This window comes from Typha angustifolia, chromosome 14, assembly GCF_048772165.1.
Source record: "Typha angustifolia cultivar Huaian chromosome 14, ASM4877216v1, whole genome shotgun sequence".
Classification (NCBI taxonomy): Eukaryota; Viridiplantae; Streptophyta; class Magnoliopsida; order Poales; family Typhaceae; genus Typha; species Typha angustifolia.
In genome coordinates, this window is record NC_133252.1 from 3,593,980 (window position 1) to 3,611,568 (window position 17,589).

The following is a 17,589-nucleotide window of genomic DNA, read 5'->3' on the forward strand; positions in this document are numbered from 1 at the left end:
AGTTACTAAAATATCCCCACTATTTTATCTCATTTTCTATATCCCTCCACCATTTTCCTCACCTACCTCCTCCACCGTCGACACCATTCCTCATCTTCCCCCTCCTCCTCTTTCTCCTTCTTTTCTTTTCTTTTTCTTATTTTCTTCTTATTTGGGAAGAGAAAAGAGGATAAATAAGACATGGGTAATTTATGCATTTATAAATTATTTTATATATTATAATATAATATTTTTTTCTCGTACTGTCTAAGTTAATCTAAGGTGTTAAAAAGAATTAGAGGAAAAAAGGAGAGGTCTAGTTATAAAATCATTAAAGATGAGGTGTGAATCACAAAATTGGTAAAATATAGGGTGTGCTTTGTAAAAATTTCTATACTAATAACACCGCTAATAGTTTATTCATAGAAAGAGAAGAATAATGTAGATAAGAGGCAAACAAACATATATGCAACAAAAATGGGTACAAAAAACCTCCACTTTCCAAATCCAAGGGCAACCCAATAGAAGTCAATAAAACTCTTACGACTCTCAAACAACCGTTGCCTCTCTACTTATAAAGCCCATCCCTTATGTTAGAACCAGCAAGGAAGAAAATGGCAGTGCTCAAGCACCTAAGGAAGGGGGATTCCTCGTTAGACTCTAACACCGAGCACAATAAACTTGAATATAAGAAAAAATGAGAAAAAAGGGAGTGGACGAAAAATGCTAGATAGACCTCATAGGAGAGGAGGAATATCTTTCCCCTCCTCCTAGCTAGAGTGGCTAGGGAGCATATATGAAGGACGACTTATGGTGAAGCGTGAAAAATCTCTCACAAGATTGGGGAGAAATGAAGCCCTAGCGCTTTGCTGTGACCAATGATTTGTAGAAATAAAGGAGCTTAGAAGTCCAATTTCTCAGATCGACAAATCTGTATTACCTTTGAAATCAATAGAATAGACTTTAGCCATATTTTATTTAATAGATTATAATCCTATAGGCTAATATAAGTTAGATAAAGAGGCTAGGCCTCTCTGATATATAGATTGGATAATTAATTCAATCTTTTCAAAATAAATCATAATAAATTCAAACTATGTGTATATAGTGCTCAAGTAGAAAATTAATTAAATACCAACCACAACATCTACATGGGTAATTGAATTCATAACCTTTGTCATGGTTTGATAAGACTCAATCACCACGTGACAGTGGTGAAAAACCTCAAATCCATCTTGCAGCCAAATTACAATTAGACCAAATTGAATTCTAAATAGTGATAGGCTAAATTAACAATGATCCTCTAAATCCATCGAATCATTCAATCATGCAAATCATGTTATTGGCCAAAACTAGTAAATCAACTTAATTATAAACCATAAACTAGTACTTCATGAATAGTAAATCAACTTGATTAGGTTTGAGATGCCAAATTAAATTAGTCTAAATACCAAATAATAAAGTATTCGGTATTTAGACAAATTTAATTTAATTTGACAATATCCAACTCTTGTTGGAACAAAAGAGTAAACAATTTCACATTACCACATTGTAACATTAGTTATGCCATGAAATTTGTGCTATCATCTTCTTCTTTGTCTAGTAGAATTTGAAGATGAAAAATATAAGATGTATATTGGATTTGTTGCCTTCTATTTTGTATTTCTTTTATTGGGTGGGCGAGGAGGGAATAAGAGAATAAGATAAATGATTTATCCTACTACCCAAATTACCATAATTTTAGCAAGACATATATGTAACAAAATCCATGTCACAGATAACCAATTACTCTACAACTCAAGACATCAATGCTCATATTTTGGTTCTTCTGGTTCAACTTCTAGCAAGAACCAACTCTACATAGTGCACACCACGCCATAGAGAAATGGAATTAGGTTAGTAAGTAAAAATACAACCTAATATCCTTCACATAATTATTACTCTCTCTCTCTCTCTCTCTCTCTCTCTCTCTCTCTCTCTCTCTCTCTCTCTCTCTCTCTCTCTCTCTGATTGTGATCTGATTGATTATCCTTGGTATCAAAAGGGTGGCCCACCTGGGCCAGGTGGACCTGGAGGCCCACCAAAAAGTGGGCCACAGCATTCTTGTAGCAAGCAACAGCAGCAGAGGAAGTAGAAACTGTCAAAGAAAAGAGAAACTCATGTTAGTTCCTCAAAATGATAGCAAATTCCAATCAAATTGCAGTAAGATGTATGAAATATATACAAATGATTCATGCAAAGGAAACATGAGTTTTGACTAATCTACATACAAATATCAAATTTATAAGAACCATACTCATAAGTATAAAGAGAATTCCAAGGAGTATGCACACAAAAGGCCCTCATTTAAGCACCAAATTTAAGAAGAAACCACACAAGAATTTAAAAACAAATTACTGGGTCAGCCAACTCTTTCCCTGTTTCCCAGCACAAAATTAAGAACTCCATGCTTGCTGAACCAAAAATGAAGTCTTCATGTCTTGAGCCTAAAAAGAAATAATGATAATACAAAAATCAAATGAAACTAAGGTTCAAAGAGAACAAACCATGATGGAAAGAATCCACCAAATCCTGGTCCCCAGAATGGCCCTCCAGGTCCAGGCCCCCAGAATGGTCCTCCAGGTCCAGGCCCAAAGCCAGGAGGACCTCCAGGTAGAGGAGCCCAGCCAGGTCCTCCAGGTCCTCCAGGCCCTCCGGGTCCTCCAGGTCCCATTCTAGCTTCCAACACACTACTAACCAGAAAGAAGAAAACAAGGAGAAGAGGAACTCGGTGAACAAATTTGCTTCGGTGAACAAATTTGCTCTCAAGTTTCATCTATCCTTGTGAATATTTATATGCCCTTGTGGATGAATAGCACTACCATTCTACACCATCCAAAGCCTAGCTGCTGTTCTACAACTAACATTCAACAATCTTGCCACTTAGTAGTAAAAGTGGCAAAAAGTATGGCACAGTTGCAAACTCTATTTAATTGGGTATGCATCCTTTGATTATAAATATGTAGGATGGAAAATTAGAGAGCATCAAGAGTTGCTATCACACTAGAAGATGTTGAGAAATGAATGAAGTGTCTGGAGATTACCTACTATTCCTAGAAGCCAAATTGTCAAGTACACATATCCACTAGAGAGATAGATCTAATCTTGCTTTCAACTCCTCATTTATTTTTTGTTTCATTTTGACATCCTAACTGTCTAAACTCACCTAAACATTTTAAATTTTTAATGGAGGACATATTATGTGGCTAATTTTATGCACCACTGGAACCATCCTATCCTTATTTTAGAGGAAAAAAGAAAGGATGATAAAATGGTCCTTAGATTTTTTTTAAAAGATAAATTAGAGGAGTCTAAATGTAATTAAATCTGATATAATTATGTTAGATAGCTTCTCACCGCATGCATAGAGCAAGCTAAATAAGATGCAATAAAAAAAAGAAGCTGAGATATGAAAATTATTTAATCAAATATTACATAAGCATAAGAAGCTATGTTCATTTCTCCTCAGAAATTATTTTATAAAATTTTTATAAATTCTTTGTATCCATGTTATAGCTCCAAGAAATAGCGTCAAAAATCAAAATTTGTAGCCTAAGAAAGTTGATTAATCTTATTTCATGAAAAAAAATATATCACGAGTGTATATTCAGCCTAATATTGAGTAAAAAGTAGTCGACTGGGGAATCTTATTTCTCCGACTATTTAAATTTTTTTAACTATTAAACCATGATGGAGTTGTATGCTAACTTTATACTCTTTTGTGTCTATGAATCCTCTAAAGTTGTCTGTGCTTTATATTTTATTTTATTTGTACCATAAATTTTAATATCTTTTTTTAATTTTAGTGATGTTTCATTATTATAACCAAACAAGCTTTTTTCAAAAAATAAAAATAAAAAAGATAAGTGTAGGTGTTTGTGTTAAAAGAGTCGTCGCCCTATTTCTCCTCTTATTTATTTATATATCAAATAATCTTTAATCCATTAATGAAACTATATATCCCTACGGTTCCCCTTAAAAAAAGGAAAAATAATTTTGACATTTTGTTCTCGGAAAATATTCTAAGTTAAACTTTATGAATTGCTACACATAAATATCATAATTTGTGAGTTGTTATCGGAGCTTTTTTACTTGCCTACTTGTCGGATCCATAATTTCAGATCCGTATTCGTTTTCAATCGGATTATGGTCTAATCCTCTTTATCCAGATCTTTACCCGTCTCAAGTCGAAGTCCTTTATTAGAAATTATTACGACTTTACCGACCCATCAATGTTCTTTGGCTCGCTAGTCTCTTGTTTCTACTCCAAGCTCGTTGCTTTGCCGCGATCCTCTCTCTCATGGCCATCTCCTCCTTCTCCTCGACCAAATCCATCACCATCCCCTCCCTCCTCCTCCTCTCGGCTGCGTTCTTCGCCCTCCTCCTCTTCCTCCTCCTCACCTCTCTCTCCCCGTCTCCTTCTTGCTCTTGCCCAACCACGACTTCCACTTCCACCACCACTACTACCATCACCACCACCTCCTCGCCCAACCCCACCCCCGTATCTACTACCCAAGAGGACATCTCCTGGCTCAAGTCTCAGCTCTCCCTCAACTCCCTCCGCGACCCCCCTTCCTCTCCCGCCGCTTGGCATTCTCTCCGGAAAGGCATCAATCCCCGGACTCGATCACAGCAGCTCGAGGATCTCCAAAGGTTAGATATCCAATTCGTTTCTCTTTCCTTTTGATCCTACTCATCTGTAAATTTTGGATCTTGGACTGTTTTCATAGATTTAGAGCCATTTCCCGCAATCAAATGGGAATGATACTCCTTTCTATTTCATTTGGATCGAACCTATCTCGAAAAAATTGATCTTTTTTCTTTTTCATGGATTTAGAGGCATATTCGACTACGAGGATAGTGACGGCGCTCGTCTCTTTCTTTCATTTTAATCAAACACCATTAGATCTTGGGCTTGTCTGTCTTAGATTTGTAGTCATTTTCCAGCATGCTGTTCCACTCTCCTTTTCTTTTTATCAAACCCTCTCTAAGAATTGGATCTTGGCTTTGTTTGTTGTAGATTTAAAGGCATTTCCCACTATGAGGATGGTGTTGCCGTGAACCACACTGCTCTCCCTTGCCCAGGTGAGCTCCTGGTGGAGGAACACCACAGTAACTATGGGGAGCCGTGGGCTGGTGGCCGCGATGTCTTTGAGTTTCTTGCAAGCGCTTCCCGCATTACCCCTGCTGATCATGTTCTTGAAATTGGCTGCGGCACACTCCGAGTCGGTCTCCATTTTATCCGATATCTTGATCCTGGCCGATTCCATTGTCTGGAACGTGACGAGCTGTCTCTCATGGCTGCTTTGCATTATGAGTTGCCTTCGCAGGGTCTTCTTTACAAAAGGCCGCTGATTGTCAAGGGGGAAGATATGGATTTTAGCAGATTTGGCGATGCGGTTTCATATGATCTGATATACGCAAGCGCAGTGTTCCTTCATATGCCTGATAAGCTTGTTTGGTTAGGGCTTGAGAGGCTAGTGGGTAGACTAAAGCCTGAGAAAGGTCAGATCTTTGTGTCCCACAACATCAAGTTTTGTTCCAGGTTGGGTGGGGAGGAATGCACGAGGAGGCTCACAAATTTGGGATTGGAGTATGTGGGAAAGCATACACATGATAGCTTGCTGTTTAACCACTATGAGATTTGGTTTCAGTTCAGAAGGCTTAAAGCCTAGATTTTGGTTAGGTGGCTGTTAGATTTCTTCTCTCTCATTAATTTCTCGAAAGTTAAGAGCTGAGTCAGCTTCAGCAATATTCTGTAGTTTGGACCTTCACCACAGACATCAGGTCGCAGTTTCACTTGCTTTGTGGATTATGAATTCGCTTTGATCTAGAAGTTGTGATCTTCAATGGAAAGAAAGGGAGAGCATTCAAAACTCGTCCAATTTGTTGCAAATTGCACTTGGTGAGAAAGTTGATCCTTGATCTTTATCTTGTTTCTTCCTAAACATTCAGTCAAATGTAAGTTTTGAAGTGTTATTTTCTGTTGCATGAAATATATGCAGCAGAAACTGATATGATTAATAGTGGATTTAGCAATTTAGAGATGTTGTCTTCTTGTGGCTGTGAGGGATGGATATGTTCACTATGAATTCGCTTTGATCTAGAAGTTGTGATCTTCAATGGAAAGAAAGGGAGAGCATTCAAAACTCGTCCAATTTGTTGCAAATTGCACTTGGTGAGAAAGTTGATCCTTGATCTTTATCTTGTTTCTTCCTAAACATTCAGTCAAATGTAAGTTTTGAAGTGTTATTTTCTGTTGCATGAAATATGTGCAGCAGAAACTGATATGATTAATAGTGGATTTAGCAATTTAGAGATGTTGTCTTCTTGTGGCTGTGAGGGATGGATATGTTCACTATGAATTTGCTCTTTATTTCCTAAGAAAACATAAGCTTTCTTGGGTGTGACTATTACCTGGTTTCTCCTTCCATATGTGGATATTCAACTTAAGAATTCTGGTTTAACATGTAACAGTTCACAGCAATGTTCTTTGCTATCTTAGCCTGTCCAATTTTACTCAATGCCTTAATAATTTTATGAGAGCATCATAAAGTTAGTTATCCTGTAGCAGTCAGTTCCAATTTAAATACTACAGATTGAGAATGGTATAGCTTGATAAGTATAGAGCTTGATATGATGATCTTTGTAGCATAAGTTCAATGGAGGGTACTGTTGTCCATTCATGCGTGAATCTGTTTATACTTTTGAAGTTTCTTTACAAATATATGTACAGATATAACTTTTAGTCTTCCTATTCCTTTTTCAGTTTCAATAAATTGATCTGGTTTTAACGAGGAGATATCGCAAATTTGTTCTCCAAGGTCCAAATTGTTTCTCATTTTTGGTCTTTTTCGTGGATCGACTCCAAAACAATATAAACATACTTCTTTTAAATTCTGTTCTTCGAAGATCCAAAGTGTTCTTTTATTCATGCTATTTTTAAGTGGACCGAGTCGACCAAAATATAAATGATGATTTTGTTTTTATATTAATGTATGTTCATTTTTGTCAGGTCTTGTAGAGTGTAGAGATATTTTTCAGGAAGTAGAGTGTAGATATTGCTGCCCTAGATTATGATGAAAGCTATGCTTTCTCTATTCAGCTCCATTTCCATCTTGGCTAATGTCATTTGTCAAAATAAGCATTTATTTTATCACCATTTTCAGCTAAATTAATGTGTCCTACCTCTCCTTTGGAACGCTTGCCACCTTAATTGAATCAATAGTCCTAGTTCTCTATTCTCTCTTTGTTGGAAGTGTCTGATGTATATTTTCTGGCTTTTACCATCAAAACGTGGGTTCTTTCCTACCCAGAGGTAGAGAATAGCTCACAGGAGAACAAAGAAATACAGTCAGAATTGATTAGCCTCGTAGTAAACAAAGTGGATCTTGATGATATTCAAATTAGAAATCGTAGTTTGGATATCCTCAATAATGATGTAGAGCCACCGTGCAAGATGCATCTGTCTCCATTGATGATGTCAACCAGGGCTTTGCAATCCGATTCAATGACAGTGGAGTGGACATTCTTCTCCAAGCATTGCGAGGAGTAGTGAAGCCTCTGCTTCAGCACACAGGTAGGGCAGCCGCAACCACCAGAGCAGCACCAGCAAGAAGAGGGGAGCCGCTGGCGGACAAAGCCAATCCCACCGCGAGGACGGCCATCAAAGTGAGCTCCGTCACAGTTGAGCTTAGTTTGATACCTCTCAGCTATCTCAACTTAATATTCTTTTGGTATCATTCTAAAAGACAACTTGACAACCATACCAGTATTAGACCACAATTGCATTCTTAACCATTATAGAAGTTTAGAGGGCTTGTGCATATATGTTTTTATAGTCGATGTATATTTGATTATAAAGAGAGCATAAAATTTATATATGAAATGCACCGCTATTAGGCCCCTTTGTCTGTGAATAAGAGGTCCATTATTTGCGATAAATGCTGGTCAAATTCCTCCGTAAACTTTACACTCCCTCATGATCCACTGTAAGCGATTTTCTTGTTGTGCAACCAAACATAATCTCATTAAAGAAGCAACAGAGTGAAAAAAAAAATGTTGCTAGGGAAAGCTCTCAGACTACTAATTCATCAATCTTTTGTGAACCTCTACTTCGAATGGTTTTCACACTGACATATCATGATTAATTTTTCTTGCTCGATTGAAACTTGTTAGTTGTAACCTCTCAAATATATACATCAATACCTTTTGGTTGGAGTTATATACTGATAAGTTTATTAGATTGCATCTCTCTTGCCTCCACCATTGTAACTCTGAAAACCCTTTCAGTCTAGGAGGATTTATCGGTAGCATTTTTCTTTATCTCCAAAGAGTTGTATTTCTTGATGCAACTACTATCCCTATTTAAATACTTTTGATGGAAGGAAATAGATAAGTTGAAGAGGAGACCGACATAAACAAGAAGTTAACATCTCAATTAGTGACATCTAGGAGCTGCCATGAAATTATCATTTGCCCTGTCATATTGCTATTTGTTTTCCTCAATCTTTTTTCTCAAAACCTGTAAATCTGAAATAATAGCACAAAATCGTATAATTTAGCTCGATTGGATTAATGACTCCGTAATGCAGTTCGAAGAAATAGTTTTATTAAATAATAAAAAAAACTCTTTAGAAGAAATTAATTATTGAGTAAATGAGTGTTGTAGCTTTATTAGAAGATGGTCTCGACCAGGCTAGAAGATGGTCTGCTCTCCCAATTCTTGCCCAGCCATCCCATCTCTTATCACCTTGGAAAAGAAATCCTCCAATGTATCCTTCCCGTAGCTCGGCGTCTTCTCGGCGCTGTACTCCCCTGTCTCAGGGTCCAGAACAAGCATACTCTCTGCGGCGTAGTACCTCCCGATTTTCCCAAACTCCGCTGCATCCTCTAACGAAGGGAACGCCTTTGCGAGGAAATCAAGCACCCCGATTGCGAAATCCATCACCCCGATTGGCACTTTCAAGAACTTGGGCTCCCGGCCTAGCAGCCGGAAGAGGATCTCCCCCTGTTCCATTGGCGTCAGCGCCTTCCCTGGGCCCCCAATCGGCAGGATCTTGCAGGCTTTGTCGCCGTCCATGACGCAATCCACAATGAATGCCGCGAGGTCTTCCTCGCTTATCGGCTTGCAGGCGCAGAGCCGCCCGTCCCCGAACATCACGTAGGGCTTCCCGTCCTTCACTGACTCCACCTGCCCGCCTAAGCTCTTGAAGAATGCGGTTGGCCGGACGATGCTGTAGGTGAAGCCGGGGTCCTCCGCCGCCTCCTTCTCGAGCTCGGCTTCGAACTTGAGCTTCGCCTTTTGGAACTCGAGGAGCGGCTTTTGGACGCAGATGGCGGAGAGGAGGACGAAGTGGGAGGCGCCGAGGCGGCGCCCGGAGACCAGGCTGTTGCGGGTCGCCTCGTAGTCGATCTTCCACGAGTCCGAGATACCGCCGTTGCGGCTCGCGAGACAGCAGACGACGGCGTCGATGGGGCGGCCGATGGCGTCGAGGGAATCGTTCAGCGCGGCGGCGTCGGTGACGTCGGAGAAGCAGACCGTCGCGCCCGCCAGGTGTTTGACGGTTTGCTCCCGGTCGTTGCGGCCGCGGATGCCGCTGCGCTCGCGGGCGACGGCGATCACGTTGAAGCCCCGGCGGAGGAGCTCGCCGACGACGAATTTTCCGATGTAGCCGGTGGAGCCGGTGACGAGGACGGTGACGTCGCTTGGGTTTCTGGTTCGGAAGGAAGGGGAGGAGGAAACGGAGGTGGGTTTGGGAGTGGGAGGGGTTTGGGAGCTGGAGGCACGAATTGAGAGGCGTACATTTCTGAGTCTGAGTTTAGAAATGGGAAGAGTTGGGATGAGGAGGGAAGAAGGGAGAGGAGAAAGGAGAGAGAGGTGGGTGGTATGGTAACGGAGGAGAAGGGGGTGGGGGTAAGAGGAGAGGGACATCATCTGGTGTTCGATGAATGGCCTGAATGAGTTTGGAATCCGAAGGGGGAGTGAAAAGGTTTTGCTTCTGGCATCTGTGGTGCTTGTGGCTTGCGAAATCTACTTGCGTTTGTCAGTCCAATGGATCCTCCACAGCCACTAGACTACAAAAAAAATTCCTATTGGTAAATGGAATCGTACTATTTGCCCATCAAGTGTGATAAGTTTAGCATTTTTACTCCACACCTCTACGTTAATCGGATAACTTTCCTGTTACGGAAAATTCTGGACAAGGACTATCATAAACTAGTCGATTCGAAGAACTTTTCTGTAAAATAGATTTATTTTTCAGACTCGCTTTGCAAATAAGTGACTACTCACCCAAACTATTTGCAAAAATTAGTAAACGGCTCTTGGTGAAAGATTTTGGCTCTTAAGGTAAGTGATTTTATACACATAATTATAAGACAATAACAATATAAAACAATATGAAGAGAATATCCAAGCACCTATTTGCCCATTTAAGAGAGTTCTCTAGAATCTTAAAATTCATTCCAAAATCAAAATCTTACTCTCAAAAATTTGTTGGAAAAATCTCTACCAAGGCATATCTAAACTGCCTCAAAATAACTAGTGCAATCTGTGCCCTCTGTGCTCCTTGGAATCGGAAACCATCCCCCACTTATTTTTCTCTTATAGGGTTGTTATTACCTTATGGGAGCTGTTGAGAGCAAATCTTGATGTAAATCTCAATTTTTAGGATGAGTAGGTTAATAGTTTCTGGCTCTTTGAAGAAGATATTTCGAAATACTGTAATAAGGTGATCTTTAAAAATGAAAGGGAAAATATTAAATAGGTATAGAAGCGTTCGGTCCATCTGAGGTGGGGGTGGGGGGTTTGTGATCTAGTAGGCTAATTGCTGCCTAATCTATGTAGGGGTTAGATGTGAAAAGTATGGATCAATTTTGATAATCGAAGTTGCTGCTATGTGGGAGGTTTTGTTGGTTTTGAAAGATAAGAATTTCACCGATATTTGATTGGAATCTAACTCTCTCCTCTTCATCAACATCATCAAGGGCATCTCTCCGGCCCTGTGGTCGATGGAATCCATCACTAATGATATCCTTCTATTAACTAGCAATTATCATAATTGTGAAGTTAAACACATCTTTCGCGAGGCCAATTCCGTTGCTGAATGGCTCGCTAACTTGGATAGATCTTTAGGTTATGGCTGTACTTGGGATGGTGGTTTTCCTAATGATTTTTTGTCTATTTTGGTCTCTGACTCTAACGGAGCTTTTTGTAACCGTGGTTGATCTATAAAAAGAATTTCCTTTTCAAAAAAAAAAAAGTTTGAAAGAATAAACATAGTATTCTAAAAACTTCAGCATTAGAATCAACGATGATTCATACAGTGTGCTTATCGGTAAATACATCATCAACATTTTCAAGAAAGATTTTGCATTTTATCACAACTTTTTTTGTGGGAAAAAAAGGTTGAATGGATGATGCAGGATGGCAGAATGCAAATCGAGTACTTATCTATTATTTCTTGGGCATAATATTGTTTTCAATTTCATAGAATTGCTCATTATAGTTCTAGTTTTACCACAAAGAGACAGTATTAAGCCTTATAAATTTGCAACTTCTAAAATTACTCCCTATGACCTAAAGCTATCAAGAGTAATAATTGTGGTAAAACAAACTAGATGCAATGTTCCTAAGTTTGCAGATCCTATAGATCTCTATTATAAAAATGAAACTATAAGAATCAACTACAGAAAGTTGCAACACACATGGATCTCTACAATAAAAAGAGTAATGATATACCCAAAAACACTTTACAAATGTTCCACGAACAAGATAATGTGGCAATATTTTATCCATTGATAGTTTATCTCTTCATCTCATAGCCATCACTATTGATGGATAAAATGATGCTATATTAAAAGTGTTTATATACCAATCAACTCTAATAGAGTTGGTAGGTACCTTCCATATGACCAATGCAATTATGAGTTCGACTCCAATCCCAAATAAAATATTGTGAAAAAATTATTTAATGATTTGACTCGATTCGGTTGATGACTCGGCAATACGATTAGCTTGAAAAAACAACTTGACAGCGTAACAACTTAAAGTAATGATATACTTAAAAACACTTTACAAACGTTCTATAACAAGATAATATGACAATATTTTGTCCATTGATAGTTTCTCTCTCCATCTCATAGCCATCGCTATCAATAGATAAAATGATGTCATATCAAAAGTGTTTATATAGTATTTATGAGCATAGCATTATCTTAATAAAAATATAACCATATGAAATAGTTGCGAAAACCTGTAAAACCACATGGATTTATTTACTATTTTTCCCTTTATTGCATAAAAATTGCTTTTGAAAATGTTATGGGCGAAGTCACTGCATTGATCATCAATATCATGGTTAATCATCAGTATCAATATTTCCATAATCTTCCTCATCATCAGTATCAAATTCACAATTCACATGGGCATCATGAGGGTTGGCCTGCATCTCTTTAAAATGGCCAATTACATTTCTTGCTTCAGAGATGAGAGCAGCCTGGGCAGCTCTAAGGACTCCAGCTTTTGGCTCGCGGTTGGCCTTGCTCGGCGTTGGAGTGATCAATAATTTCCCAGTCTTAGCATGAGTTTTCCTCCTTGCTTCTCTACAATGCAAGTGGTCAATGTATTTCTCGTGCAGTGTGACGTTCTTGATCTGCTTCAGAACATCAGGACTGGGGTCTGTTTGGTTTGTTCTGAATCTTGACATCACTTTCTTGTGGGCTGACGAAGATCTCTGGTTGCACTTCTGGAGGAAACCACAAGACTTCAACACAGAGCCGGGTGTTCCTGGAGAATCCAGGAGTGATGGATCTTGCGATGTTTCAAGCACTGAGAAATGGTCGACCTCCTCACTTTGATCCATGAGGCAGTGCTTCCTCAGTATATGCCTCACTGTTTTCTGTGCAGCAAGAGTCTTTTGTTTAGTGCTCCTATTCCTTTTGGGTTTTGAGTCCACAGGAGCAGGATATTTACAGTCTAATAAGGTGGCATTTTCTGCTGGAGATATCTCCACTTTACGTAATCTTGTACGAGGTCGAGTTGGAGGTGGAGTCACATGGTCTTCATGGATTCTGTTAAAGCATTCTTGCATAGACTTGCCAGGTACCTGCAGATGTTAAAAAACTGTCAGAAAGTAGCTCATTACTTGAACAAATCTAAGATTAGTACTCATTTATGGAGTGCATGCACAAGTACTGCAGCAACACAAAATATGCAGTAACTAAACTGTTTCAAAAGTCCACGATGCAACCAGGCTGCTCTGCCAGATCATCTAATTATAGAACTGAAGTCCCAATACTTGAGTAACATGTCACCATATGGTTCACTCAGAGCTGCACAACAACACAAGTTTTAGAGTAACAACATAGAGTATAAGACCACAAAATGCATTAATGTTCACATCATCATATTGTTACATTTTATGACAAGGCAAGAATAGCGCTGACAGAGTTATTCAGGCAGCTATGGTTGTTTGGTCATCAGGAAAATGACTGTCTTTGATAATAGAAGTGGACCATGAGGCGACAATCTCATGTGTGTGAATAAAGTGGTGAACCATTTAACGGATCTACCATCTCAATCACTTTCTTTGCTACATATATTGGAGACATACATCTTGATGAAGACAGGGAGCAGCAGGATCTCATGTACTGCATGAATTGCATGCTACCAGAAGCACATTTATGTGGGTGGCTGCGGATCACATGGGCCAATCAATTCCCACATTTGCATCTTGATACAAAATAAATCAATTCCTTCTCTAATAAAACATCTTGAACTTAAAATACTGCCCTATTTAAGTATGTTATATGACTATATTTGTATGTCAGTATCTTTGTGTCTTTTGTGTGCATGCATGTAGCAAACATGCATGAAGAATATGAGGTCTACAGAACATGCATACCAATACAAAAGAATATGCAGACATCAGTATAAAAGTCTTTGAAGCATATGATACAAATCTGCAGGTATGTGATTTAGTTGAATCTTAAGATAGTAAAATTGAATAAACCATTACTTGTTTGTTCTTCATCAATGAAGTAAAGTGATAATCCACAGGAAAATGTTCACCACACTATGACATCAATAAGATGGAATATCATACACGCAAAAGCATCTATAAATCGTGAGAGTTAACTCAATAGCAAAAAACCCAATTAGGAGCATTCAAAGTCATTAATCATATATCTTTCAATGACAACTAGATTCTAATGTTGATAAGAAATGTAAACTGACATGACATCATGTTCAATGTAAATGATGATTAATCAGATGAATGGCAAGTCCATTACCAAAACACACTTTACTCTTCTCACTTAAATTTCACATTTCCAAAGAGATCAGTATAATCACCATTACTTTCATGGTGAAAAGTGAAGGCAAGCCTTTACTGTTGTACATTGGACCATTTCCCCAAATATCCAATATGGCAAAAGGAAACTGTCCCTTGAAGTGACCGACAAGCTGTGCTTAATCATCTTTCAAATGTACTCAATCTACTAATGTATCAGTACCAGATACTATATATATATATTTGATTTGGATAGCATGTGAGTGTCCATGTTTCGTAGCACCTAACAATTTACAAAACGAGATCTGGCAGAGAACAATGACAAATTGAGATCTTCTCCTATGGTATATCAGCCAAAGCTCCATAAAAGTGCATCTCTGAAATACAAGGTTTAACCAATTAATTTGAGGACTTTCTCATGTGCCTCCATGCAGGAGAATATCAATTTAACTCTGATAGCAACACATGGACAATCCTATAAAGGAGCAAAAATGTTTGAGGCAAAACTCCCTGTAGGAAAAGTATCCAAAGTATCCAGTACCGGCCTCTTTGTGTAGGGGGACCTTTAAGGCAAGGTAAGTCATGAAACTAGAATGATTTGATTCACTAACAGTACATGAATGCAGTTTCACTTTTGTATGGCATATCTAAACCATATGAGACATGGAGCACTTGGTTCAACTAAAATCCACCTAAACTAGGTAGATCAACTCCTGCAAAGTTATGTAGTTTGGTTGAATAGTGTTCACCAACAGTTGCAAGTCTGGTTGAGTTAGATGCCTTAGATCAGATTAATCAGGTGATCAGGTCAAAATTAAGATGGACAAACTCTTACCAAGCATGGCTCTGAACTTCAGATAAATGTGGCAAGATTTCGTACAATGACTGATTCATGGAATGATAAATGCTTGTTGGGTAATTGTGAAAAGGCATGATGTAGGGAAAATCTAGGCATTATGGTAGGAAAAGGGCAGCGATATTTTTAAGTCTAGCATATAAGATAACAATTGTACTTTGAAAGTCCAGATACAATGGTGTAAGGTATATTTGTCCAAACTTCAGTCCTGAATATACGCATGCTTTAACATTAAAATAATTCATGTCCTAGTGTAATCTGCGTTTACTATAAAATGCAAATGACAGTTCAACTACATAAACCAATATCTTTAGAGTTTAAACATGTTTGTTTGCTCTTCAGCATGTTGCCATGTCCTCATAAAGAGGCATATATCTGAAGCTAACCTTAGTCAGATAAAGTCTTCTCTAATAGACACAACAGTGAGCATAAAGCTAGTGAAAGTTCCACGAAATTTCCGACATCCTTTTATAAACATCCCAACTTTAATTCTGTTGAGAAAGAAAGAGAATGCTGCAACTTCTCTTTCTTCCAACATTATGGACAAAGTACAACATTTACATTTATATTGAAGATCACAAAGAGCATATTAAAATAATTAGTAAAGTTTTAGCGAGCATATTAGCCTGTTCAAAAATAATGAATGTGACCCTTATCATAACTCTCCAATGTAATGCCATAATCAAGTATAGAGACATTAAATGCCACTATGTCAACATAAGGGAAAACAGGCACTTTATTTGGATAATAGGTTAGCTGGTCCCCAAAAAACATATTGAAATGAAATATCAGATATGGCAGTCTGTATTATCTGAATAAGACAGAGCCTGAAACAAAAATAATTAATATTTTATAACAAGAAGGAAAACAAAAATATGACAGTGGCGTAATTCAATCAAATGAAAATATGACAAGCTCAAAAATTAGTAAGTAGAACTTGTAAGACACTTATGAAGGTTTGATAACTTCTAACAGAGATCAAACACTGTTAGGAAGCTATAATACTTGTAATAAACAAAGATAATTATGTGAAACATGTAAATGATAAAAGGGACATCTAGAAAAATACCATTTTAGAAACCTTCTTCCAGAAATGTGGTGAAGGCCTAGCTGAAAAATAAGCCTTCTGCAATGCCATGTCTTGCTCTTTTGTCCATTCCTCAGGAGCACAACCTCGCTGCATATCTCTTGTTTCTGTCTCAATCTCCTCTTCAGAATCTGCCACTCTCTTTCTAACCCTCTTCGCATTCACTTCCCTGTTCACCAAAATCAAGGGGCTACCTTCATTTCCTACTTCTTCTTCCTTAGCCTTCTTACTATCCAACCCATCTACCCTGACCTCCACTTTGTCCACAATTCTAGAGCAACCTCTCCTATCTTCAAATTCTATTCCACAACCGGTACTTCGGCTGAAAACACAAGATGAATCAGAAGTTAACCTTTCAGATCTTCTTCGATTAATGCCGCAATCAGCAGCACGAGAAGATGCTAAATCAGCATCTTTCTTAGAGGCCAACCTCGCAGATCTTCTTTGAATCCGAGAGCGTTCATGACTAGGAGCCAAAAATGCCTCTTTTGTGACCTCATAAAACTTAGATGTCGAAGTTTCGTGAACCGGAGAGCATTCTACTATTTGGGCATGCCTCAAATCGTCATGAGAGGCATTAACCAAAACAGTTGGCGGGCATCGCTGAGAATTAGCCTGAGTTTTCTTGGCCATGTCAATTTCTTCTGAATTAATCGATAATGTCCTACAAGCTAACCTTAACGACCTCCTTCGGCTAAAACAACTCTTGCTACTGCCCGAATTTTTGGTTTTGATACACTCCAAAGGTTTCTTCTTGCTTCTTGTGGAGAACCCATGTCGGGTTTTCTTGGCAGTTGGGGTTTCTTCAGGATTTGGGGAAAAGGAGGGTGATTTGATGTGGGTCTTCTCCGAAGAGGGTCTTTTATCCTGCTGCTTCTTAGAACTGGGTCGCTTCTCGACGGGAGTCTCACCCTTTTGAGATTGGAATCGCGGAGACCTTCGAACAGCGGTCTTCTGGGACCGGAGGCATCGACCACTACTACTACTACCACCATGAGCGGCGGAGTTGCTACTAATAGGAGCTTTCTTCGACATCTGAGTTGGTGTTTGAGGGCGAGAGATACCAAATGGTTGGAGAAGAGGGAAATTTGCCTATGTCGTGGAGTTCAAAATCCTTAACCCTCAGAGGAATCGAGGGTGAAGAAAAACAACCGGGTTTGATTCTGGCAAACTGAGCCAAGTAAAACCGGTTCAGGATTTACTTTCTGCTTGCATGATAACTTGTTGGATATTTTTCTTTTTTATATATAGTTAAATACATTTTATCCCACTTTACCTTTATAAAATAACTTAAATGGCTCAGATTTTTTTCTGTTAAATAACTAATATATTCA

At 38.6% G+C, this 17,589-nt stretch overlaps 3 protein-coding genes and 1 long non-coding RNA gene across 5 annotated transcripts; 1 reads left to right on the plus strand and 3 right to left on the minus strand.

The window, feature by feature from the left end:
- Nucleotides 1–1,690: 1,690 nt before the first annotated feature.
- Nucleotides 1,691–2,918, minus strand: LOC140776150 (uncharacterized). The gene is made up of 2 exons (XR_012106838.1): nucleotides 2,526–2,918; nucleotides 1,691–2,116 (listed from the first exon to the last, which is right to left on the minus strand). It is a non-coding gene; the product is annotated as an uncharacterized lncRNA (long non-coding RNA).
- Nucleotides 2,919–4,264: 1,346 nt separating this feature from the next.
- Nucleotides 4,265–6,394, plus strand: LOC140776072 (uncharacterized). The gene is made up of 2 exons (XM_073119630.1): nucleotides 4,265–4,671; nucleotides 5,039–6,394. The coding sequence occupies exons 1-2, from the start codon at nucleotides 4,319–4,321 to the stop codon at nucleotides 5,691–5,693; spliced, it is 1,008 nt and encodes a 335-aa protein (XP_072975731.1). The 5' UTR covers nucleotides 4,265–4,318; the 3' UTR covers nucleotides 5,694–6,394.
- Nucleotides 6,395–8,607: 2,213 nt separating this feature from the next.
- LOC140775889 (divinyl chlorophyllide a 8-vinyl-reductase, chloroplastic) lies at nucleotides 8,608–9,997 on the minus strand. Its single transcript, XM_073119372.1, has one exon. The coding sequence runs from the start codon at nucleotides 9,953–9,955 to the stop codon at nucleotides 8,717–8,719; it is 1,239 nt and encodes a 412-aa protein (XP_072975473.1). The 5' UTR covers nucleotides 9,956–9,997; the 3' UTR covers nucleotides 8,608–8,716.
- Nucleotides 9,998–12,213: 2,216 nt separating this feature from the next.
- On the minus strand, nucleotides 12,214–17,523 carry LOC140775381 (uncharacterized). Of its 2 annotated transcripts, XM_073118646.1 has the most exons (3): nucleotides 16,686–17,523; nucleotides 16,238–16,577; nucleotides 12,214–13,127 (listed from the first exon to the last, which is right to left on the minus strand). In XM_073118646.1, exons 1-3 carry the CDS (start codon nucleotides 17,288–17,290, stop codon nucleotides 12,381–12,383), a joined length of 1,692 nt encoding a protein of 563 aa, XP_072974747.1. In that variant the 5' UTR covers nucleotides 17,291–17,523; the 3' UTR covers nucleotides 12,214–12,380. The 2 variants fall into 2 exon arrangements, with proteins under 2 accessions (XP_072974747.1, XP_072974746.1); XM_073118645.1 differs by having other exon boundaries at nucleotides 16,238–17,523.
- Between the last annotated feature and the right edge of the window lie 66 nt (nucleotides 17,524–17,589).